The sequence below is a fragment of the Myotis yumanensis genome, unplaced genomic scaffold (genome assembly GCF_028538775.1).
Source record: "Myotis yumanensis isolate MYYU_CA2020_CCGP unplaced genomic scaffold, mMyoYum1.0.hap1 SCAF_4, whole genome shotgun sequence".
Classification (NCBI taxonomy): domain Eukaryota; kingdom Metazoa; phylum Chordata; class Mammalia; order Chiroptera; family Vespertilionidae; genus Myotis; species Myotis yumanensis.
In genome coordinates this window covers 86810754-86837209 of record NW_027223755.1, presented here as the reverse complement: position 1 = coordinate 86837209, position 26456 = coordinate 86810754, and the positions used below count along the sequence as shown (strand labels likewise).

At 39.8% G+C, this 26456-nt stretch overlaps 1 protein-coding gene across 3 annotated transcripts in view; it reads left to right on the top strand.

Annotated features, from left to right (window-relative positions):
* The window catches only part of RABGEF1 (RAB guanine nucleotide exchange factor 1), a 67616-nt gene extending 41717 nt beyond the window's left edge, over positions 1–25899 (top strand). For 2 of the 3 annotated variants that reach the window (XM_070412855.1, XM_070412853.1), the window contains exons 5-9: positions 10291–10372; positions 11268–11400; positions 13575–13666; positions 18636–18892; positions 23345–25899. In XM_070412855.1, the coding sequence (XP_070268956.1) occupies positions 10291–10372; positions 11268–11400; positions 13575–13666; positions 18636–18892; positions 23345–23743 (963 nt within the window). In that variant the 3' untranslated portion in view covers positions 23744–25899. The remainder of the gene's footprint in view (positions 1–10290; positions 10373–11267; positions 11401–13574; positions 13667–18635; positions 18893–23344) is intronic. The other variant, XM_070412856.1, reaches the window with a different exon arrangement.
* Positions 25900–26456: the final 557 nt, after the last annotated feature.

The following is a 26456-nucleotide window of genomic DNA, read 5'->3' as shown; positions in this document are numbered from 1 at the left end:
TACACCAGCGCTGTTTTATGTTGAAGTGGCCAAGTCGTATGCATGTGTGCTCAGCATCTAGCATGGTACCTGGCACATACCTGATACCAAACAGATGTTTGTTAAACTGAATGTCCCTAGGGAAGCCCTTCTAGTCTTTAGCTGCAAGTTAATGTTTCAAATAAATAAAACAGTTTTTACACCTGAATGAAGCAACCTTATCTAACTAGCTTCAAATCATTTAATTATAAATTTCTTGAGAGAATTTCAGTACAACTTGGGATAGTTCCTGTGATATAGTGAAATATATCACAGTGCAAGTGCCCTCGGAGAGGTACTCAATTTATCAAAACTGCTTAAAAATCTGAAGTTAATGTTATGCTCACCAACTAAACTTTCTAGGCTTCTTATTCTTATGATCTACTCATTATGAAAATACAGCCTTATCTGTTTGGAACTGCCTCATTGCCATTCATTGATAATTCTTTCTACTGCACCCCCACAATATTATTCTTCAAATGTGTGAGTTTCAGAACACTGAACCATTCTTGCCTACATCTTTTTTTTTTTTTTTAGCTTTATTCCTGTTTTCTCCAACCCTATGGTATGCCAGTGGTGAGCAGCCTTTTCTGCATATGGGTCAAGTCTAGAAAATGAAATACATATTTTCAGAATTATGTTAAAATTTTTCAGCCATTTTATCTTTATCAATAAGGAAGTACTTGACCTGCACTTAGACTTAAAAAGAATTTTTTTCATTCCAAAAGGGGAATTTGGCTAAAATTTCATTTACATAACACTGCATTATTGAAATGTAATGCTTTTCTGTTCAACAGATACTATCATTTGCTAAGACTGGCTTATTTCCCCCTTTTTTTTCTTTTTGCTTAATCTTATTAGATACTTAATATTAAGGTATGTATTGTCTTGTAATCCCTTTTCATATTCTTTAAAATAAGATATATTTCTATTGTAAATGAGACAGGCAGCTACATCATCAATATACAGTCCATTCAGGTTGAACACACAGTTATAATCAGCTATTTTTCTCTTTTTTTTTTTTAAAGTCATCATAGCAAGATTTTAAATTGTAGAAATGGCCAGAAGGTTGGGGACGGGGGAGATGGTGTATGAAGAAAGCTAAGGAGAATTTACAAGGTTTAGTTTTTTAAACTTCTTCTTATTACAAAATAACTATAAGAATCTTACTGTAAGAACCAAGCTTTAATTAGGTCCAAGTGTGGCACGATCCAAGGACGTGTAAGATCACACATTATTGGAGGCAGCAGAAACCAGCCATACAGAAAATATGGACATCAAAACTAAAAACCTAAATTCATTAAAAACAGTTAACTGTAGTGCAACAGTTAATGAATTCAGAAAATGATCACAGAGATCCAATTTCTGTAGATGGGGAGTTCCAGATAAAATATACAGAAAACATAATTACAGAAATAGTCAGATTTTCAAAACTGGAGGTAAATAAAAAAAGACTTCAACTAGACAACTAAGAAATGTATACAGAGAACCTCTCAGTATTAATATTCAAAGGAATATACCCACTTGTCAAACATTTTTTTTTTCAATTTTTAAAAAATCCTCAACCAAGGATATGTTTTTATTGAAAAAAAAATTTTTTTTAAGAGAGGAAAGGAGGTAGGAGAGAGAGAGAAACATCATTGTGATTAGGAAACATCAATCAGTTGCCTCCTGTACTCCCCCCGACCAGGAATCAAACTTACAACTTTTTGGTGTACAGGATGATGCCCAGCCAACTGAGCCACCCGGCCAGGGCCACTTGTCAAAACTTTTTAAACTACAAAGAAAAAATAGTTTTAGGGAAAAAAAGTAAAATGACTTTATACAGACTTTATAGAAAAGATGATCCCAGACCATGTTTAGAGAATACTTAATACTTAAGGATTTACACTATAAGTGTTTTTTTCTTTGGAAAGTATGAAAAAAACCTTTGGAATTTTATAGAACCTGAAAGACTTAACCAACACAAATCTACTATCATTTAGCCCTTTGACAAGAACTGTGAAGGATCTGAGATTTACCTTACTTGCATGTTAACAAATTAGCCTGCCATAGTTTCATGGATACTGGCAGAAGACATAAGTGTCTTGGGTCAGAAATAAAGGCCAGTTTATAACAGTAGTAAGCCAGAGTGAATCAGCATTTGCACCAATTCCTTGAGTATCAATTCCCACAGGGCAATGCCTGTGAATGCAGTGTGTTATGTTAGAGAAAAGGATCTTTTATAATGGGCATGAGTTTAGAATTTATATTTAGAATTTGTAAATATGTTCTTATGGACATGTACTTCATATAGCTGCTGCTATGACTATCCACCTGGAAGTCCAAGCATAATATTAAAACTAGTTCTTTGAAGAAATGTTTTCAGTGGACCTAAACTTGTTTTGTCCATGGATATATTTTTCTGGAGATCAAGTTTTGTACGAAGATGGGTCTACTTGAGTTCATACAACGGAGCATAAAGGAAACAACCTTCCTCATGACCATCTCATATGGGTATTAGTATAAAACAAAAATATTTGCTGCTGCTACCACCATATCTGTTTCGAGATGATTAGTGGAGATAGAATAAGAAAAAGAAGTGAGACCGCCTGGGAATACCGGGTGCTGTAGGCTTAAAAAAAAAAAAAAAGAAAAGAAGAAGAAGTGAGAGATTTACTATATGTCCAATGACGTTTTATCCTTCAGGCTTATATTTATCATACAGTAGAAGATAATTATTTGCATTGTCCTCCTATGCTCTCTGAGCATTTTTTTAATCTTTCATGTTATTGCTTATACTACAGTATAAGCAATTGTGGGAATTCTAATAATGTAATAAATGTTTTTAGAATAGATAGAAATATAGTATTAAGGATATTCAGGAAAATTTGTCAGGAAAATCCAAAGAAAAACAGAATACTAATAGAGGTATAAATTTGGCAATATGGTGATATAAAAGTCCACAAAATTCAGTTACAATACAACATTCCAGTGATAAAAAACCTAGCGCATTCTTTAAAAATAGCAATTTTAAAGACAATAGCAATAAATAAAATTAAATATTAATAACATCTAATATAGAAAGTTAGAGGTTTATTCAATGAATTAAAAGATTAAGGATTGTACCTGGGCTCTAGCCGAGAAAAATAAATTTACAAATATTTTTCAGGTTAATATGAACACTTAAGATATCATTTAAATTACAATGTTATATTGTTTATTCTAGAAAAACAAGGGAGCAAGTATACCATGTAATCTTTGGGGGTAGAATGCAAGGATTTTGGAGAGGAGGTTTCTAAATTTTGCAAGCGTCAAAATATATTCTAAAATGAACTTTATATGATTTTTAAATGTTTTTTTTTTTTTTTTTTTATTGCTTAAAGCATTACAAAGGGTATTACATATGTGTCCTTTTTTTTCCCCCCGCCCTTGACAATACCCCGGCTTCCCCTACCCCCCGGTGTCTTTTTTTTTTTTTTCTTTTTTTTTTTTTTTTAAATATATTTTACCGATTTTTCACAGAGAGGAAGGGAGAGAGATAGAGAGAGTTAGAAACATCGATCAGCTGCCTCCTGCACATCCCCCACCGGGAACGTGCCCGCAACCCAGGCACACGCCCTTGACCGGAATCGAACCCGGGACCCCCCAGTCCGCAGGCCGACGCTCCATCCACTGAGCCAAACCGGTTTCGGCTACCCCCCAGTGTCTTATGTCCATTGGTTATGCTCATATGCATGCATACAAGCCCTTCAGTTGATCTCTTAACCCCCTCCCTCCTGCCCCCCAACACTCCCCGGCCTTCCCGCTGCAGTTTGACAATCTGTGTGAGGCAGCTCTGCCTCTTTATCTATTATTGTTCAAAAGTTTATAATGGTCTCTATTATCCATGAATGAGTGAGATCATGTGGTATTTTTCCTTCATTGACTGGCTTATTTCACTTAGCATAATGCTCTCCAGCTCCATCCATGCCGTTGCAAATGGTAAGAGTACCTTCTTTCTTACAGCAGCATAGTATTCCATCGTGTAGATGTACCACAGTTTTCTAATCCATTCATCTACTGATGGGCATTTAGGCTGTTTCCAGATATTAGCTATGGTGTTTAAATGTTTTTTAAATAAGAAATGGGCAAAGCCAGCTTTCTTTTCAGAATCAAAATGTAGAACAATTGGGAAAATGTATTTAATTAACCTTCACTAGTTTAAGCCTCCACAACTATATGTGATTTTGATGTTAAAAAACATCTCTATATATAAAAGCCTAAGCGACCATTAACAACGGAACCGAATTTAAAAAAGACCCCGAATAGCTGCAGCAATCCTGAGAAAGAAGAATAAAGTAGGTGGGATCTCAATACCAGATATCAAGCTGTATTACAAAGCCACTGTTCTCAAAACAGCCTGGTACTGGCACAAGAACAGACATATAGATCAATGGAATAGAATGGAGAACCCAGAAATCGACCGAGACCACTATGCACAATTAATATTCGACAAAGGAGGCATGAACATACAATGGAGTCAAGACAGTCTCTTCAATAACTGGTGTTGGGAAAATTGGACAGATAGATGCAAAAAAATGAAACTAGACCACCAACTTACACCATTCACAAAAATAAACTCAAAATGGATAAAGGACTTAAACATAAGACAAGAAACCATAAAAATACTAGAGGAATCCACAGGCAGCAAAATAGCAGACATATGCCGAAGCAATTTCTTCACTGATACTGCTCCTAGGGCAATGGAAACTAAAGAGAAAATAAACAAATGGGACTACATCAAAATAAAAAGCTTCTGCACAGCAAAAGAAACCATCAACAAAACAACAAGAATGCCCACTGCATGGGAGAACATATTTGCCAATGTTATCACCGATAAGGGTTTAATCTCCAACATTTACAGGGAACTCATACAACTAAACAAAAGGAAGATAAACAATCCAATCAAAAAATGGGCAACGGACCTAAATAGAAACTTTTCAAAAGAAGACAGACGGAAGGCCAAGAGACATATGAAAACATGCTCAAAGTCACTAATCATCCGAGAGATGCAAATCCAAACGACAATGCGGTACCATCTCACACCTGTCAGAATGGCTATCATCAACAAATCAACAAACGACAAGTGCTGGAGAGGATGTGGAGAAAAAGGAACCCTCCTGCACTGCTGGTGGGAATGCAGACTGGTGCAGCCACTGTGGAGAACAGTATGGAGTTTCCTCAAAAAACTAAAAATGGAACTCCCATTTGACCCAGTGATCCCACTTCTAGGAATATACCCCAAGAAACTAGAAACACCAATTAGAAAGGTTATATGCACCCCTGTGTTCATGGTAGCACAATTCACCATAGCTAAGATTTGGAAACATCCTAAGTGCCCATCAGTAGGTGAGTGGATTAAAAAACTGTGGTACATCTACACAATGGAATACTATGCTGCAGTAAAAAAGGAGTTCTTACCATTTGCAACAGCATGGATGGAACTGGAGAGCATTATGCTAAGTGAAATAAGCCAGTCAGAGAAGGATAAATACCACATGATCTCACTCATTTGTGGAATATAGTGAACAACATAAACTGATGAACAAAAACAGATCCAGAGACGGAGAGGCATCGATTGGACCGTCGGGCCTCGGAGGGAAGGTAGGGGAGGGTGGGGGTAAGGGGGAGAGATCAACCAAAGGACTTATATGCAAGCATATAGGCCTAACCAATGGACATGGACAACAGGGGGGGTGAAGGCATGAGTGGGGGGGAGAGGGGGTAACGTGGGGATAAGGACACATATGTAATAACTTAATAAAAAAATTTAAAAAAAAATAAAACATTTGATAAAAGTTAAAAACAAACAAACACATCTCTATATATAAAAGCCTAAGCGACTGTTAATGACGGAACCACTGGAATGATCTGTTGATCAGTTGCTATGATGCACACTGACCACCAGGGGGCAGACGCTCAATGCAGGAGCTGCTCCCTGGTGGTCAGTGCCCTCCCACAGCCAACCTAACCCGGCCAGCCATCCCCCATCGGCCCCTGGTGCTAAATCATTCCTAGAGACCTGCTTCTAGGTCGGGGTTTTGTACATAGCAGAGCAGCTCCCTTGCTGCAATCAGCCTTCGACACAAGGATTTGTCTCACTCCCGTCCTCTCCCTTCCCCAGGGGCTGCCCACCTGCCGAGGTGGCAGCTCGGCCGCGAGGGAAAGAGAAGGGGGGAGGTGGGGAACTGTGCGGTGGTGGGGCACCAATGGCGGTGGCGGCATTCAGTGTTCGTTCCTTCCGCACCCGGCCCAGCAACAATCACCTCCTCTCCTGACCCCACCAGGCCCTTAGGGCCTGAGCTGGGATGGGGAATCGGGGGTGGGTGGTGGCAGACATGGCCCCTTTTCCAAGGGGGTTGAGGGCCAGCTCCCTTCTTGGGGCCAGCGGCCAACCTCCCGTGGTTCACACACACACATGCACACACACACACCCGTGCATGAATTCGTGCACCAGGCCTCTATGATCTATAATAAAAGGGTAATATGCTAATTAGATCGGGTCAACTGGACATCTTCTGGATGTCCTTCCAGACAAAGCCACAGTGGCGGAGGCTGAGGCAGAGGTGGTTAGAGGTGATCAGTCCGGCAGGGGAGAGTGGTTAGTGGCAATCAGGCCAGCAGGGGAGAGTGGTTAGGGGCTATCAGGCAGGCAAGCAGGTGAGCGGTTAGGAGCCAGCGGTCCCAGATTGCGAGAGGGGTCCCGGATTGGAGAGGGTGCAGGCTGGACTAAGGGACCCCTCCCTCCCCCCCCCCCCCGCATGAATTTCATGCACCGGGCCTCTAGTCTTATATAATAAAAGCCTAATATGCACATTGACCGAATGGCGGAATGACCATTCAGGGGGGACAGAGGCGGCACCACGCCAGCCAAAGTGGGTACCAGCGGGCAGAGGGAGGGGACGGTGATCTGGGAGCAGTGGTGACTGGCATCAGCGGAGGGGTGATTGGGGGCGGGGCAAATGCTGTGAGACCTACAAAGTTGTTTTTTTTTTTAAAGGAATGAGAGCGTTTTAGAGGAGATACGGTATGAACTGAGTCTTAAAGGCAGTAACTATTAGGGACTTTCTTGGACAGCTTTTGAAGGCAGCATCTGTCTGATGGACAACTGTTGGAGATTTGAGGCACAATCTAGCATGATCAGTTGGACTGTGGTATGTTACAGATGGATTGAAAAGTGAGAGAGATGAAAGGTGGGGAGAGCAGCTAAACAGGTGAGGTAATGAAGGCCCAAACCAGGAAAGAACAGAAGGCAGATAAGTCAGGTTTGGTCACTGCCCCCGAACCAGGACATCCTTTCTGAATTAAGCCAGAGCATTAGGGTCTGCATGCTTTACCAGGGCTTTGTCAGCCCTTGCTGTATGTTGTCCTAGGCCTGTGCAGAGGCAATTTATGAGAAAGAGTCCTATGGAGTTTGCCTTTCTACAGTGACATCTTTGTGAGAATCCTTGGGAGAAGTTTCTAATTTTGGTGTCAGAATTTCACCTAAAAAATTAGTTTGTTTCTATATGTTGGACTCTTAATTGTGTGACTATTTTCATCTTGGTGATGATTGCTAGAAAGTTGAAAGACAAATTTATGGATTGACTGTTGATTAAGTTTTGTATCTTCAAGGAATACATTTTTGTGTTGTCATTCCTGACTCACTTTCTGTTTCTCTCCATGTTTTTTTTTTTAATTAAATCTTTATTGTTCAGATTATTACATTTGTTCCTCTTTTTTCCCCCCATAACTCCCCTCCTTCCAGCTCCCACCCCACCCTCCACCCTCACTCCCCACCCACTGTGTTCATCCATAGGTGCATGATTTTTGTCCAGTCACTTCCCGCATCTCCCACACCCCTTTTCCCCCCAAGAATAGTCAGTCTATTCCCTTTCTATGTCCCTGATTCTATTATAATCACCAGTTCATTCTGTACATCAGGTTATTTATTCACTTGATTCTTAGATTCATTTGTTGATAGATGCATGTTTGTTGTTCATAATTTGTATCTTTACCTTTTTCTTCTTCTTCCTCTTCTTAAAGGATACCTTTCAGCATTTCATATAATACTGGTTTGGCGGTGATGAACTCCTTTAGCTTTTCCTTATCTGTGAAGCTCTTTATCTGACCTTCAATTCTGAATGATAGCTTTGCTGGATAAAGTAATCTTGGTTGTAGGTTCTTGGTATTCAGCACTTTGAATATTTCTTGCCATTCCCTTCTGGCCTGCAAAGTTTCTGTTGAGAAATCAGCTGACAGTCGTATGGGTATTCCCTTGTAGGTAATTGAGCCTCTTTCTCTTGCTGCTTTTAAGATTTTCTCTTTGTCTTTTGCTCTTGGCATTTTAATGATGATGTGACTTGGTGTGGTCCTCTTTGGATTCCTTTTGTTTGGGGTTCTCTGCGCTTCTTGGACCTGTAAGTCCATTTCTTTCTCCAGATGGGGGAAGTTTTCTGCCATTATTTCTTGAAATAGGTTTTCAATATCTTGCTGTCTCTCATCTTCTGGCACTCCAATAATTCTGATATTAGTCCGCTTAAAGCTGTCCCAGAGGCTCCTTACACTATCTTCACACTTTCGGATTCTTTTTTCATTTTGCTTTTCCAATTGGGTGTTTTTTGTCGAATCTTTGGTTTGATTATTGTGCTCCTCTGGTCTGCTATTGGGTATAATATTCTTTATTTCAGTCCGTGTATGCTTACTTTCTAATTTCTTTATCGTAGCATCGAGGGTCTCATTAGTTTTCGTGAGGCTCTGCACAAATTTATGGCAAGCCCTCAAAATTGCGATTCTTAGCTCCATATCCTCCATTTCTGTCATGTTTTTTTGTCTCCGCATCTTTTATGCTTTCTTGGTGCACCCCCTTGTGGTCTCTGTGCGCAGTCTTGTTCTAGCCAAGCCTTAATTGTTGTAGTTAACACTAGAGGGATTTGACCGCCAGGCCGACTGGCTATAGGAATCAGCTGTGCGGAAAACGTCTGCCTTCTGGGGAGGCGCTAATCCAGCCTTTGCCTGAGGCAATTGGCAAATGGCTGTGCGCAGGGTTTGGGCGGGGCGGGATCAACAGGGCGGGCAGAGGGAGCAGTTATGGCCACGCTCAGTCCCGTTCCCAGAGGCTCTGCTTCTCAGAACCCCGGCAGCCGCTGCAAACCTCGGAGAGAAAGCTGCCCTCAGGTTCCAACTGATGCCGGATAATCCCGCTTCTCCCGTTTGAGTCTGGGTCCCTAGAGACTCGCCCGGATCTGGAGCCCAGAGTCTGAGACTCACTCCCGACAGAAAACGACAACCGCGCCCTCAGCCACCAGCCCGCTTTGCGCGCGCACCTCGGTACCTTTGTATTTTCCACACTGCACCGCCTCTGAGCCTCGATTTGCTCTTCTCTTTCCTTCTAGTTGTAGAGTCTCTCTTCAGCCAGCCTTCCTGTGGTTCTGGGTGATGTCCGTTCAGTCTTTTAGTTGTATTTTTGAAATGGTTGTTTGCGGCAGCCGTCTCCGGTGTTTACCTACGCCGCCATCTTGGTCTCCTCCATGTTTTGTTTTTCTTTCTTTCTTTTTATTTTTTTTATCACCTTCTAGTTTGCTGTGGTAAACTATGTTTATCTTTTATGCAAACTTCAAATATTCTTTGGAAGAATGTGGGACATAAATATATGTATTTACACCTAAAAGTCAGTAAAATCAAATAAAAATTAATGAAGTGCAATGTTGTAGGGGTCATGGGGGAATAAGCACACGTACTTGGCTGATTGACTGTACATTGCAGTTTCTGAGGATTGTATCTAGTGATAGATACTCAAAGCTATCTTAGAAACTATTAGTGACACTTTTGAAAATGTATCACAAAGAAATAACCCAAAAGAAACAGCTTTCACATAATTGTTTATAGCTATAGTACATAAGAGTGTAAAGGGGGAAGGAACCCAAGTGCACAGTGGTAGAGGATGGTCTAAAAATTTGGTTAATATAATAAAGCCAGCAAAAATGGTTAAGTAGATTAGATAAATAGAATGTACATAAACATGTAAATTATCAAAATATGCATTATACTCATTTAATAACATGTATATATAGTAAAAGGAAATGAGAGGTCATAGAGTGTTACAATTAATATATGAATAGGCTTTTCTCCCCTGCACAGTTAATATAATTTGTGAGTACTTTTGAGATTGGTACCAGTTTAAGGAGTGGGTTTGGAGACTACATAAAATTTAAAGTTTTACTCCTGATCTTTCTTCAGCTACCAAGCCGCCTCTTTGTCCCTTTGTTTTAGGACTTAAGCATTGAGGAACAGTCAGAGTGCACTCAGGATTTTTACCAGAATGTGGCTGAAAGAATGCAGACTCGTGGGAAAGGTAATACTTTGTTAGCCAGCCCAAATTGAGGGATTGCTGGTAGTTGCACAGGGCCAGACTGCTGGATCTCTTAGCAGTTTCTCTCTCTCTCTCTGAGGGCCTGGCTGGTGTGCCCAACTCCAGCATTTTGGTAGCTGGTCTTACACTTAGCAGTGCCATTGAATAACATCATGTGTACTGTTCCAAGATAATCAGAGCAATAGGGTAATTTATTGAGCAAGGTTTAATAACTTCATTAGGGGTTGGGGCAGAGCTGATTAAAACTCTTTTGGAGGCTTCTAAATGAAACCCCCATTTTAGAATTACCATCTTAGTGAGTTATTTGGTCATGATTATATATTTCTTAAAGGTTAAAGCAGGAGAAAAATTGAGAACCACTGATTTACTTTAGGTTTATAGGGATTCTTCTTGAATTTAATTTCCATTGATGTTATATTTTAGGATGTACTTAGCATACATATACATTTGAGAAATCTACCCCATGTATATACTCTGGAGAGATCTCTAAGGTTTTATAGTAAACCTCAGAAAAGCGAAAGGGTGAGTCTTACTAGCATTCATCAGTCTGGGGATTTCAAGTGCTTTTCTAATGTAGCAATAGAGAGGGACCCATGCTGAGTCTTCCCACTTGGGTGTGAGGAAGACCTAACACCTGATAGGTCTTGCCAAAACAGCTTAAGTTAGAAGTGGGGATTATGTAAAAGGCAGTCCCAAGTGTCAGGTAAATTTTTTAAAGGTATTTTTCAATGTAACATCTCATACTTTTCTTTTTGGGTGTGGTTAATGTATTTTTAGCCAGTTAGTTTTCTGCTGTGTAGAAAGTACTATGAAAATAATTCTTAATTATACATGCCCATCCTCATCTTGGGCTTTTATTTCCATTTGGATATTTCAGTGCCTCCTGAAAGAGTTGAGAAGATAATGGATCAGATTGAAAAGTACATCATGACTCGTCTCTATAAGTATGTGTTCTGTCCAGAAACGACTGATGATGAGAAGAAAGATCTTGCTGTTCAAAAGAGGATCAGGTAGTTGATTGTTTTGCTTTGTCTTGTTGTATAGTAATCCCCCTTATCTGCAGGGGATTTGTTTTTAAGACCCCAAGTGGACGCCTGAAACTGCAGATAGTGCTGAACCCTATATATACTTTTCCCTCCTATACACATATACCTATGATAAAGTTTAATTTATAAATTAGGCGAATAAGAGACTAACAACAGTAACAAATAAAGTAGAAGAATTACAGTGTACTATAATAAAAGTTATTTGGTCTTTCTCTCTCCCAATATATCTTACTAAGTTGAGAACTTCCACCTTTTCACTTAAAGGAAGAACTTTATGGCTTCTCTTTGGCATATTTGAATTACCAGCATCACTAACTCTTGCACTTTGGGGCCATTATTAAGTAAAATAAGGTTCACTTGAACACAACCACTGCAATACTGTGACAGTCGATCTCATAACTGAGACAGTTACTGAGTGACTATACTAAGTGACCAATGGGCAGGTGGAGTATACAGTGTAGATATGCTGGACAAAGGGATGATTCACGTCTCGAGTGGGACTGTGCAAGGTTTCATCACACAGAACAGCAATTTAAAACTTATCAATTATTTATTTCTGGAGTTTTCCACTTAGTATTTTTGGACCACAGTTACTGTGGGTAACTGAAACTGAGGAAAGCGAAACTGAACAAGGAGGGATTTAATTTACCATTGTATTTACCACCAGCTGTTGGGAGAACACTTTGTGGGAAAACAGGGCATTTGAATTTCAGACCTTGAGACCAAGCTAAGGTACCTGCCATCCTTGGCATATAAGCATATGAGCTTCCTTGTGGGGTCAGAAAGAAAAGGAATATGGTACATTGATAGGAGGAGAGAGCTCAAGGCACCATTTTGCTTATCCATCTGAATGCCAGCAGTTTTAGGTAAGAACCATTTTTGATGTTTCTGATTTTTTAAAATATCCAAATTTTCTAAGGAGGAAATGTCATTATTTTCTCATTTCATTGTACTAACTATCTTGTCAGGTAGGAAGCTGTAAATATCCATATCAAGGTGATGGGTATCATTTTTTTCTCATCTCTACGAGGGGTGCTCATTATTCAGCCATTCCTCTAATCACATCTTTCCGCTAGCACTGGGTAGATAATACTTTGCAGCACATCCAGTCTTTCATGGCCAGTAGAATGAGCCTCAGTGTTCTGCATTCCAATGGCAGTGAAACACAGAGAATAGGCTATCAAATTTGGGAACCACACAAAGACTGAGCATGATGAGGTGTTTCTAGAGGAGAGGGGCCAAGGAATTTCAAATGGAGTTCCCAGACAGTGAGGCTGATGATTGATGGATCAGTACTTTCTGGTGTCACACTAGAAGTGAGAAGTTGATCTTGGGAAGATAGAAGATAGACCTAAATGGGCTTTGGACTGAGATTCAGGGTGAGAGCATTAGTCAAGTAAATGGTGGGCATAGGCAACAGAATCTCTGGAGTGAAGCTGCGATGTGATCAGAGAACTCAGTGATTCAGGCTGAGGTGACACTTGCTTGTTGACTCTTACACAAGCTCCGATATGCTCCAGAAGTTGAGGACAGAGCCTACAAGGACATTAATGGTGGTGGACAGGACAGGGAGCAGCAGGTTCTTCACAAGTATTCATCCTCAGATATCTAGTGCTTTCACACCTAGTATAATCTCATTACAACCAGTAAAATTGTCTTCTGCTTTTCTTGTGATTAGTGCAGAAGAGAAGCCTCACTTTAGGACTCTAGTTACTGTGAGCTTCTGATCTGTGCAGGGGTGATGTGGTTGGGCCTAGAATTGCCCGATTAATTAATGGTGTCCCTTATTTTCTTGTAACTGATGGAAATGATAAGATAAATGGCTGCAGTTCATTCTGTTTTTATCTGTTTGTTTTTTGTTAATCCTCACCCAAGGATATTTTTCCATTGATTTTTATAGAGAGATTGGAAGGGAGGGGAGAGACAGCGCGCGAGAGAAACATAGTTGTGAGAAAGACACATTGATTGGTTGCCTCCTGCACACATCCCGACCAGGGTCAGGGATCAAGTCTACAATGAAGGTACGTACACTGGAATCAAATCTGAGACCCTTCAGTCCTTGGGTCAATGCTCTAACCTACTGGCCACGCTAAAAAGTCCATTCTTTGAACTTTTTTTACTGTCTTTCTCTCTTGTAGAGCCCTGCACTGGGTTACACCTCAGATGCTTTGTGTCCCTGTTAATGAAGAAATTCCTGAAGTGTCTGATATGGTAGTGAAAGCAATTACAGGTCAGTGAAACTTTTTATATATATATATTTTTTATATTTGGATATTTTTCCCTTGAAGTTAACACTATGTTTTAGAAACCCATACTTATTTCAGAGAGCAAAAAGATAAAGTATTTCTAAAATTCAGACTGCCAAAGACATATTGGAATGTGGTAAACATGATTTCCAGGAGTGTTAGTTTTATGAATTAAAAGCATTCTGATTAGCAGGTAAACGACTTTTCCCCTTCACTTTCCAGGACCCAGGCTTCTTATTTCTTGGGTATTGAACTAAACTAAGATCAAATACAGATAGAATAAATTTCTTAAAACTCAGTGCATTAATTCTTTTTTTAAATATTTTTATTGATTTCAGAGAAGAAGGGAGAGGGATAGAGAGACAGAAACATCAATGATGAGAGAGAATCATTGATTGGCTGCCTCCTGCACGCCCCCTACTGGGGATTGAGCCTGCAACCCGGGCATGTGCCCTGACCAGGAATTGAACCACGACCTCCTGGTTCATAGGTCAACGCTCAACCACTGAGCTGGGCTTATTTGCATTTATTTATTTTTTTTAAATATATTTTATTGATTTTTTACAGAGAGGAAGGGACAGAGATAGAGAGTTAGAAACATCGATGAGAGAGAAACATCGATCAGCTGCGTCCTGCACATCTCCCAATGGGGATGTGCCTGCAACCCAGATACATGCCCTTGATCGGAATCGAACCCGGGACCTTTCAGTCCGCAGGCCAACGCTCTATCCACTGAGCCAAACTGGTTTCGGCCTTATTTGCATTTATATACTCAAAGGAAGTTTGGAGAGAGGGAGAGAATTGGTGAGGCAAGGTCATACCCAAACTAGAGTTACATATTAAAATGATGCTTCTAATTGGTTGTTAATCAGAGAGTGCTTTGAATTACTTTTCTGGTTTGTTCAGAAAGCATATGAAGTGCCTTATATTGATGTGGTTCTGCCATTTCTGGATAGATCTAGGCACCTAATTAAGGTTTCTGTTTCTTAGTCACAGGAATAACTGAGTAGAAGTGCAACACAGAAATTTAAAAAATAAACAAGAAACAAAAAAACTCCTAATGGAAAAGACATCCAATCTTGGACAACTTCTCCTTCACTAAGAAGAGTTGGGAAGATTTGCTCACTTAGAGATTGTTAATGAAATTCTGCCGGGTAGGAAAGTAGGCCAGTTGCCGGTAGTGGTGTTGGAGGCAGGCTATGAAGTAGGCTGCTCCTTTGATTATAAGAACCAGAGACTCCCTTAAGTAACAGGAAGAAATGGGAGTTTGCTTAAGATATTATGAGGGTTGGAAGGGAGGCAGGACTTAGAAACAGCTCCAAGGCCTCTCTAGAGACTGAGTTATCTACTGTTAACATGATTCTTTTCCACTTTCTCAGGTTCTGCTTATCTTTCCATTTCAATTCTTGTTATTACATGAATTGTTGTTTTTAATTCCTCGTGAAGAGTCTAAATGATGTGGCTAAATACTGTCATCTTTGTTGTTCAAAGCTTTTCTGCTAGGCTATGTCATAAGTCCAGTGAATTGAGTTCTTTGGGTCAAGGCCTACTTTTTGCTCAGGGAACATTATAAGAGATTGAAGGTGACAGCCTCTCAAAAGCCTGAATGTGCACCTTTTAGACTTTTCTCAAGTTCAAGACCAACTGGTTTATGTTTAAAGTACTCCATAGGAATTTATGTCGAGAACTCTTTTCTGAAAAGTCACAGGACAGACCTTGCAAAACCAGAAACTGCAAGTACCCAACTGTTGTTTACTTAAAAATAGAACTAAGAAAGAGGATTTCAATACATCAACCATTTGTTAATAGAATTTGAGAGGTAAAAATTTTCTTTCAAGGCACCTGAGATGGTGTTTCAAGAGATCTTTTGATAGTAAAAATTCAGCCACAAAATTGTAAACACCTTCTTACTCTTTCTCATTTTAGCCCTGATATCTTGCCAATCCAAGTGCAATGTTCTGCCTCTTTGAGAACCAAGGATTATATGATCACTTTCTTCCTAATCTTTAAAATTGTCAGTCTAAGTACAGGAGTATTTATAGGACAGTCTATAATAGTCATCCTTTTTAAAAATAATACAGTTCTTAAATATAGAGATGTCAGCTCAGTTTCTCCAAGTCATCCCATGTGCTACTAATCAGCACTATCATTTTTGTTTATAAATACACTGCAAGGGGCATTTTCCATTTTAGTTGACATCTGGCATCTAGTGGGTGGAGGCCAGGGATGCTACTAAACATCCTGCAGTGTACGGGACAATCCTGCAACATGGAATTTTCCAGCCCAAATGTCAAACATAACCTAGAAGTACAGACTACTTTGTTTCAAAACTCCATTAAAGATAAGTCTAGACATCTGCTAAGATAGAGTAGGCACACTCAACCCTACCCTTCCTACTGATTAGAAGAAAAAGCCCAGGACAGGAGACCCAAAGCAAGAACTCTGAAAAGTAAATAGCAGGCAGATTGGGGAGGGAAATCATTACTAGAAAAACAGCTAATACAATGGCTAGTTTCCTGTTTTGTTTGTTTTTCCTCCTACATCTCCTAGTTTAGACTTTAGGGCAGTGCAAATCATAGAACTACATGTTGTGGTGTGAGTGTCCAAAAGAGTCCAACAGAGAAACTTCTTTTAAACTGAATGATATTCAAGGAGGAAATGGAGGGGTTGCTGCAGGATGAAGAGAGTGGGAGAAATCCCTTGGAATCACGCCCCCCCCCCCCCCCCCCATTATATACTCTTCTTTACACTCTTGGCCCTGCCCCTTGGCAGTAGCAGCTACACATGCATCCAGATAAAAAGTACTTCATTTTTTATTTACTTTAAAACATAAACAATAAAAATAAAAATTAATGAGAAAATGTTTAAAATAGAGAATAAAAATCAACAATAAAAGGCTTTGAAAGTATAAAAAATATCTTCCCCAGTATATTTTTTTGTAATAAGTTCTATTTACATAGAAAAAGAAAAATAGACTGAGACATAGTAACAATAATTATAATCCAGAGATAAAAAGTAAAGGAACTAATAATTAAAAAAAGTGAAGATTATATACTTCACAATATAGGTGCATAAGTAAAGAGAATAAAAGCATTAGTAAGTTAAAGTAAGGCCTCTGCACTGTCCGGTGTTTCTGTCTTCGACACATGGTTGATGGTCCTGTGAGGGTCCCTTGAGTAGCTTACCTCACGGATAGGAGCTGAGCAGAAAGAACTCTCTGGCCTGTACCACCCTGTCACCTAAGTCTGAAACTTTTATTCCTGCTCATGGCAAGAACTGGTATCAAATTCAGCTGCCTCAGCTGTTTACTTTGATGATATTCAAGATGGTAAGCATATATGTGCATCCAAAGGCACACTTCCTGCCCTTGTTCTGGCACTGAGTCTGTACCTAACTTTCCCTCACCATCTCCTAGTCCTCTGACAACGGGTGTGTGCTTATAAGAGTCCACCAATTGGCCCTAGTTGCTTTGGCTCTGTGGATAGAGCATTGACCTGCAAACTGAAGGGTCCCAGGTTCAATTCCAGTCAAGGGCACGTGCCTGGGTTGCGGGCTCCATCCCCAGTGTGGGGCATGCAGGAGGCAGCCCATCAATGATTCTCTCTCTTCATTGATGTTTCTATCTCTCTCTCCCTTTCCCTTCCTCTCTGAAATCAATAAAAATATATTTTTAAAAAAGAGTCCACCAGTTGGACTTAGTGGTATTGAAGGGCAGTGAAGCAATTTTTTTCTGAGAAATAAAATGTTTATGAGATTAAATTTATACCCTTGATTTATCTCGTCTGCTAACAGCAGGTTATAAGTGTCTTAAAGTTTCTGTAGATGTTTGTAGCTAGTGGAGACTTACATGCTGTGAGGGTTGGCCACTGCGAACCTCTGTGTGATGGGTTTCAGCAGCTGTATTTTGATACCTAATACAAAGATGCTTTGTACCATATAGTAGCCACATTGCTAAAATGCAGTATGCAAATTGAGGATTTCTAAACTGAGTTTTATAATACATTAAGAAGTAATTAAGACTTATTTCTCCATGAAATTCATAAGTAGTTTTACATCATGATTAAAAGAATGGGCATTAGAGTCAGACTTGGTTTCAAATCCCCCCTCTGTTACTTACAATGTGTATGATCTTGGGCAAGTCATTAAACTTCTCTGAACCTCAGTTCTCTTAATAATAATATTATCCCTCCCTAGCCTGTGTGACTCAGTTGGTTGAGCGTTGTCCCATGTACTGAAAGGTTGCCAGTTTGATTCCTGGTCAGGGCACACGCCCAGGTTTTGGGCTTGATCCCCAGTAGGGAGCATGCAGGAGGCAGCTGATCAGTGTTGCTCTCACATTGATGTTTATATCTGTCTCCCTCTTCCTCCTTCTTCTCTCTCAAAATCAATTTAAAATATTTTTTTTAAAAAGTATCACTTGCATCATCTGAGGATGAAAAGAAATTTGTAGAGCATACTGTGTAGTGCTAGGTCATGGTCACATGTTCTATAAGTATGAACTGGTATTTACTGTTTGTGCATTCTATTTTATTTATTTATTTTTGTTAATCCTTGACCAAGTATATTTTTCCCATTGATTTTTAAAGAGAGTGGAAGGGAGGGGAAAAGACAGAGAGAGAGAGAAATGTCGATGTGAGACAGACACATCAATTGGTTGCTCCCACACCGCCCCAACCAGGGCCAGGGATCGAGCCTGCAACCAAGGTACATGTCCTTTATCGGAATCAAACCCACGATCCTTCAGTCCTCGGGCCAACACTCTAACCACTGTACGGCTGATTTAAGTTTTATCCTCCCCCCCGCCCCCGATTTAAGTTTTATATACATTAAGTTAACTGGTGAGAGGAGGTTAGCGAGGTTACCTCGCCAACTTAATAGGATAAAGTGATTATCCTAATGCTTCTTTTATGTAATTATTTTCTCATTGGAAGCACTGTGTTTTCTGTTTTACAGATATTATTGAAATGGATTCGAAGCGGGTGCCTAGAGATAAGTTGGCCTGCATCACCAAGTGTAGCAAGCATATCTTCAATGCCATCAAGATCACCAAGGATGAGCCAGCTTCAGCCGATGACTTCTTACCCACTCTCATTTACATTGTTTTGAAGGGTAACCCCCCACGCCTTCAGTCTAATATTCAGTATATCACCCGCTTCTGCAACCCAAGCCGATTAATGTCTGGAGAGGATGGCTACTATTTCACCAATCTGGTGAGTATTTGTGATTTCTTGGTGTTATGGAGAACCACCATGAAGGTATTGAGTTTAGGGATATGACCAGTCACTCATAGGCCTGCGACATGTTAATTGCTCCTGAGTTGAGGAGTCAACATAACTACAGATGTTTGCTTGGTGCCACAGTGCACAGGTGACCAGGCCATGCAAACACTCCACCTCCCAATACTTGACCAGAGATTATAGGGCTTGTATGGGAAACATGATAACCACATTGAGGAGTCTGCTGCTTTGGTCCATCATTCCCCAGAGTCCTGGGTATAAGAGCCATTCACTTACGTGGCTTGTTTCAACCATGAATAAGTCAGATCCTAGGCTTTGGTTCCTTTATTAAAAGATTTATTTTTGTTGTATTTCTACAAGTTACCAATTAGAAAGGGTCAGTTTAGAGAATGTGAAATGATTTTCAACTATTGTTTTGCTACAGTGCTAATTAATTCTAGGCAGGACAAGATTGAAATATATATATCTAAGTTATAAGGCAGAATAATTCCTTTTACTGACGACTAAACTTCTGTTTGTTTGCTTGGATAAGATATACTGTCAAACAATGAACTTGAACCTCAGCACTGTAAGTGCTTTGTTTCCTGTTCTGGAATTTGTACAGGGTAATTGATAAGGAGAGGAAGCCAGGGTAAGGAATCTCCAAGCCTCCCAAAATTTGTTGAGATTTATTTTTACACTAGAGGCCTGGTGCACGAAATTCGTGCAAGAGTAGGGTCCCTAGGCCTGGCTGGCGATCAGGGCCGATTGGGACCTCCCTTCCCCAGCTGCTGGCTGCCAGCCGGGGTCTTCCTTCTTTCCACGCCACCCCTTGGTGGTCAGCACATGTCATAGTGAGAGATTGATCTCCCGGTCGAAATCCTGCAGGGACAATTTGCATATTAGTCTTTTATGTATATAGATACGTATTCACTTTTGTACCTAATTTTGTGTTCATCTTTTATTTATTTCCCTTTAAATGAGTTCCCAAAAGCGTATAAGCTTCAGGTCCCTCAAAACCTGGATTGCCCTTGTTACATATCACCCTCAGCCACTGTGTTCCCCTACCTGTCACTGTAGTGCCAGCATCTGGGAAATGTGGTTTGTAAGTGGAGGAATTTGGGACTATTTCAAAATGATGCTTGCTCCCTTATTTGGAGCACTATTTCTTAACATAAAGGAAGCATGCACTGGAGTACTAAAGAAGAAAGAGCCTTTTAGAGTCAGTTGTTATGTAAAGAGGATTAGATGATCTGAAAATCCTGAGAAGAATAGAGATGGAGAGACATGGTAGTAGGAGAAATGAAGCAAGACCAGGAGGTATTTGAGGGGCCCTCATTGTTGAAACTGAAGGCTGCTGGTTCACCTATACTGTGCAGTTTCCCCGTGCCTTGAGCTACAGCCTTAACTATGTTTGCACCTTCTTTCTTCATCCTTTTCTTGCTGGACTCAGAGTCGGCTTCTATGCTCACTTTTCCAATAAAAATGCTCTGGCAAAAGTAAAAAATCTGCCAGTTGACAAATCCCCTGGGGAACTCTCAGTCTTCATCTTACTTCTTTAACATTCTTGATGGCTCCTTTGTTCTGGAACTTCTTGGCTTCTACAATTCCACCCCTTCTTGTCTCTTTGTAGGCTTTGTGTCCTCTACTTCCTCTTGAGTTGTGTCACTCCCTGGGGTTCTGTCCTCTGTGCATCTCTCTCCCTAGGCTGTCTCCTCTGGTCACAGCTCTGCTGGTCACCTGTACAGGTTTGTGTCACCTGTTTTGACCTCATGCTGAGCTCCACTTCCAGCTATTTGTTGTGCCTCAGATTTAATTTGTTCAAAACTGAAACTGCTTTCCAATCAGATGTCTTTTTTCTTTTCTGTATACAGTTGATCCTTGAACAATATGCGTTTGAACTGCACAGGTCCACTTACATGCAGATTTTTTCAATAAATACTGTAACCATATTTTCTCTTCCTTATAGTTTTCTTTTTCTTTTTCTTTTTTTTTAAAAATATATTTTATTGATTTTTTTTACAGAGATTAAGGGAGAGGGATAGAGAGCTAGAAACATCGATGAGAGAGAAACATCGATCAGCTGCCTCCTGCACACCCCCCACTGGGGATGTGCCCGCAACCAAGGTACATGCCCTTGACCGGAATCGAACCCGGGACCCTTGAGTCCCCAGGCCGACGCTCTATCCACTGAGCCAAACCGGTTCTGGCAGTTTTCTTTTTTTTAAAAAAAATATTTTTTTATTGATTTCAGAGAGGAAGGGAGAGGAAGAAAGAGATAGAAACATCAATGATGCCCTAGCTGGTTTGGCTCAGTGGATAGAGCGTCGGCCTGCGGACTCAAGTCCAGGTTCAATTCCAGTCAAGGGCATGTACTTTGGTTGCAGACACATACCCAGTAGGGAGTGTGCAGGAGGCAGCTGATCGATGATTCTCTCTCATCGATGTTTCTAGCTCTCTATCCCTCTCCCTTCCTCTCTGTAGAAAATCAATAAAATATATTTAAAAAAAAAAAGAAACATCAATGATGAGAGAGAACCATTGATCGGCTGCCTCCTGCACACCCAACACTGGGGATTGAGCCCGCAACCAGGTATGTGCCCTTGACCAGAATTGAACCCAGGACCCTCAGTCTGCAGGCCAATGCTCTATCCACTGAGCCAAACCAGCTAGGGCTGATTTTGTTTTTAAAAATTTTATTAAATTGTGTTTTCATTGATTCTTTTTTAGAAAGAGAGGAAGGGGGAGGGATAGAGGGATAGAAACAACGTTGAAAGAGAAACATCATTGGTCGGCTACCTCTGCATGTCTCCTACTGGGGATTGAGCCTACAATCCAGGCATGTGCCCTGACTGGGAGTAGAACCAGTCACCTCTTGGTGCATAGGTCGATGCTCAACCACTGAGCCACACCGGCTGGGCTTTCTTATTATGTTCTTAATAATACTTTTTCTGTGATTTACTTTATTATAATAATACAGTATTCAGTACATAAAACATACAAAATATTTATCAATCAACTGTTTATGTTATGAGCAAGGCATCCAGTCAACAGTAGGCTATTAGTAGTTAACTTTTGGGGGAGTCAAAAGTTATACTGGGTTCAGTCCCTACTTGAGGTGGTATACGAAAGGCAACTGACCGATCTCTCTCTCTCTCCCCCTTTCTCTCTCTCTAAATATCAGTAAAAAGATGTCCTTGGGTGAGGATTTTTTTTTTTACAGATTCGGGTGAATATTTTTGTAAAAATAGCATTTTTACAAAAAATGCGAAAATGGTACATGCTCATTGTAGAAAAATTTAATCAATATAAGAATGTGTAACTGATGGAAGTCTGTTTCACTGAGTGTTTGTCCTAGCATTTCTATACTAACAATTGTTGCCATTTATTCATTGCTTACTACAGATCTATGAGCTAAGCACATTACATGTGTTATGGTGTTTAATTCTCACAGTAAATCTGATATTTCCCCCATTTTACTCATGTGGAAACCTCACAGAGCCTAGGTAATTTTCCTAGGATCACACAACTCTTGACTGTCAAGTGACAGAGGTGACAACTCAGGTTGTCTGGTTTTAAAACTTGTACTTTTGCCCTGGCTGGTTTGGCTCAGTGGATAAGAGCATCAGCCCAAAGATTGAAGGGTCTTGGGTTCGATTCTGGTCAAGGGCGTGTACCTGAGTTATGGGTTTGCTCCCCTAAGCCCCAAGTGTGCGGAGGTAACCTGTCAATGTTTCTTTCTCTGTCTCTCCTCCCTTCCACTCTCTCTAAAAATCAATAGAAAAATATCCTCTGGTGAGGATTAACCAAAACAAAACAAAAAAACAAACAAACTTGTCCTTTTAACATGTGATTTAAAATATCTCTTTGGGAACTGGTGGTCTGTGTGCCACAGGGGTCCCTGAGGACGCTCCCAATGTCTGGTCATGCCCAAGTAGGCCTTGTGGGGCTTGCAAGACCCCAAAACAAAATGGTTTTATGGGGTGTGCCCCAGGTACTTGGCCCTGGAGCTCCCGTCCTCAACAAGGATTCCTCTGTCCTGCAGAGAAGCAGAAAGCCTGTAGGAAGCTCTGTAAGCAGCCAGGGTGGAACCAGCATTGAAGGTGCCTCCTCAGTACTTCACTCTGTTCAATACTGTAGCACCTTTGAACAACCTAAGTAGAGAATTGAATTTCTGACAGGCTCAATGGGAGTTGGCAATTAGATTTAATTGTTTTTTTGTTTTTTTAAGGAAGAAATGTACTGTTTCAGATGAGAGCATAAAGGAAACATGATCGGCTATGTGTTGATAGTTTTTGAAGCTGAAGTCCATGGAGGTTCATTAGACTGTTTTGTCTACTTTTGCTTCAGTTTTAAATTCTCCATAATGAAAGGATTTTTAAAAACCTGTTTTAATATTTGTGTCTTTGCTCTTATGATTATAATAACATTCTCTTCTTTTTGTAGTGCTGTGCTGTGACTTTCATCGAGAAGTTAGACGCTCAGTCTTTGAATTTAAGTCAGGAAGACTTTGATCGATACATGTCTGGCCAGACTTCTCCCAGAAAGCAAGAATCTGAGAATTGGTCTCCTGATGCTTGTTTAGGTGTTAAGCAAATGTATAAGAACTTGGATCTCCTGTCTCAATTGAATGAACGACAGGAAAGGATTATGAATGAAGCCAAGAAACTTGAAAAAGACCTAATAGATTGGACTGATGGAATTGCAAAAAAGGTCCAAGACATTGTTGAGAAATGTCCACTTGAAATTAAGCCCCCAAATCAGTCTTTAGCAGCTATTGACTCTGAAAATGTTGAAAATGACAAACTTCCTCCACCATTGCAACCTCAAGTATATGCAGGATGATGAAAATGTACAGATAGTATTTATTTGAGCCTAAATTGTATCTAGTCCTTACTACAGTCCACTGATTGAGATATAGAATATAACTTAATTGCTTCTAAGTGTCAGAGCATTTTTCAAGGTACAGTTTGTGGGGATTGTTTTTGTTTTGTTTTCCTGGCAGGGGAAGCTTAGTAAATAATAAAATACTATTTATTTGAGTTACTGAAATAGATTCATTTAAGGCTTGTGTGAAATTTTTGTCTAAATCTATTTTTTCTCCACGATTTTCCTATGTGCTTCCACGTGGTATTCAGTGTGGTTTAGATTTGGGTAAATAATTGCCTCTTAAAGGGTAAAACAAATGAATGCTACAAAATGTATGTTTAAGGGAATTCAATGGTACCACTATTCTATAATTTAAAATAATTTTATAATTGTAAAGATAGAAGATATATTGATAAGTAAGTATATAAAATTGTAAATATGTAAAAAAAGAAAAAAAGGAATGGTGTGTGCTGTGCATGGCATTTCATATGTTCATTTTTTGGGTTTAAAATGGTGTATTGAATGTTTGCCTTTAACACCATTTTACTTGGTTTGCCCCACTACAGTGAGTGTAGAAGTTTTTAGACATACTTCCCTTAAAATGTTGACTCCATTTTTGACACTATGGTAACCCTGATTTTAAGGTCCTGTATAGTCAGAGACTATGACACCATTGAGGTTCAGGATAATTTTAAGTTTAATTCACTGTTCAGTATACTCAGTTGAAGGCTTTGAGCCATGCTTCTCACACCTCTTTCCTCTATCCATTCAACAAATATTTATTGAGCTCTTTGATGTAAAGGAGACCTTGCTCTGGCTCAAAGGACAGCAGGGACCAGGACTCTGCTGATGAGAGCTGACGGGGAGCTCTCAGAACTATACAGTGCAGGTGACCTTTTGCCTCCATAGTGTACTTTTGACTTTATGGACAACCCAGACACATGTCATATAAACCTCTTTTTGGGTTTCTCAACTTCAGCACTATTGACATTTGGGGCCCGAGGAGTTTTTGTTGTGGGGCTGCAACATCCATAGCCTCTATACCTACTAGATGCTAGTAGCAAACCCCCCCTCCCCCAGTTGCGAAAAATCATCGTAGACATTGCCGAATGTTACCGAGGGTGGGGAGCAAAATTGCCCCCAATTAAGAACCACTGGTCTATATTGTAAGCAAGGTAGTTCTGCCGGTGGATAATATGCTGTAACCAAAGAATATTGCATGAAGTGCACACTATACTGTTAACTGACCTCTCTTCCACTGAGGCTTTACCGTCACCATCCATGCAAAACTTCTCCTAATTCTAATGGAGCCTTTTATAACTTAAATATGCCACTTATGATACTCCTTCCCAGCAATCATTTCTACCAATTATCAGTGTACCTGTGAAATTGTGAGTAATTCCCAGGGCACCATTCTTGAACCAGATCACATCACACAAGCAGTAAAGAAAGTTTCCTTTGTTTTCCCAATATCTTGCTAATAATATACCACAAATTTGTAGTCAGTAATTTTGGAATAAAACTAGGGTGCATATAAAACTTTTTATCCTTAAATTTACATATAAAATCCGTCAAGTTGACAAGTCTGTTGTCATAAAGCACTGAAGACATGAGTCAGCTGATCACCAAGTTCCTATGGAATGGAATGAGTTACTGTCAAATATGAATGAGAACTTGCTCTTAGAAACGTGGGCCCAAACGATTTTTACACAAAGCTTTTCTCCGTTTTTCTGTTTTATTTTCTATGTACTTTCTAGGTGCTAACCCAGATATGCACACTCTTAATTTTTCTGGGAATATATAGTTCTTTTAGTCATTGTACATTATGTCTGTTAAATGAAATGTGTATATCAGCCTCCCACTGAAGCAGTCTTCTTTGGATTTCTTACATATCTTAAGGCAATATGTTGAATTGACTTTTTTGTATATGTCATATTGGTTGAATTCTTCAGATGTGGACTCTTGCCTTAGGTAGAGGCTTATATTTCTCTTAAGCATCAATACTATGGCCAGAGTTTCTGTTTTCTCAACCAGAAAGTATTGCTATTTCATGTACTCTAAATGTGATTAGAGTAAACCTTGGGAACAGAAGTCCTTATCAATAAAATTTCATGATCCATTCCTTTTCCAAACTGATTTTTGGTTCTTCATCTTAGGAAAATGTACACTATTAATGTTTTTCACATTGAAAAGGTTTTCCTTTTAAGCCACAGACATCATTGTCTTACTTTGAAAAATTAGAGACATCCAGTGGGGGAAAGAATAGCAAGAGAAGGATGTTTGTATCACTACATTTAATGCTGTTCTGAAAGTTTCATCCAAGATACTCAGTCTTCAAGCAGAAATAAAGGTAGAGGGGAAAGGAGTTAGTCTAATATAGAGCTGTTATAACCTGGTGGTTGAGGACATGAACTTGAGCTAGAAGGCTTGAATTTGGTTTTGAATTTTGACTCTGCCACTTACCTTACAGCTCTTTGACCTTGGGCAAGTCTCTCGTGTTTCACATGCCTCTTCTGTGAAGTGGGATAATAATAGGACAAGCTTCAAGGAGTTGTTGTAAGGATTAAATGACTCAGAACACTACATAGCAATGCTACGTGCTTAAGTGATAGCTATTATTTGTAGGTGATTTTTCTATGTAGAAAACCTAAGAGAATTGATATTGAAACTATTATTAAATTTCACTAAA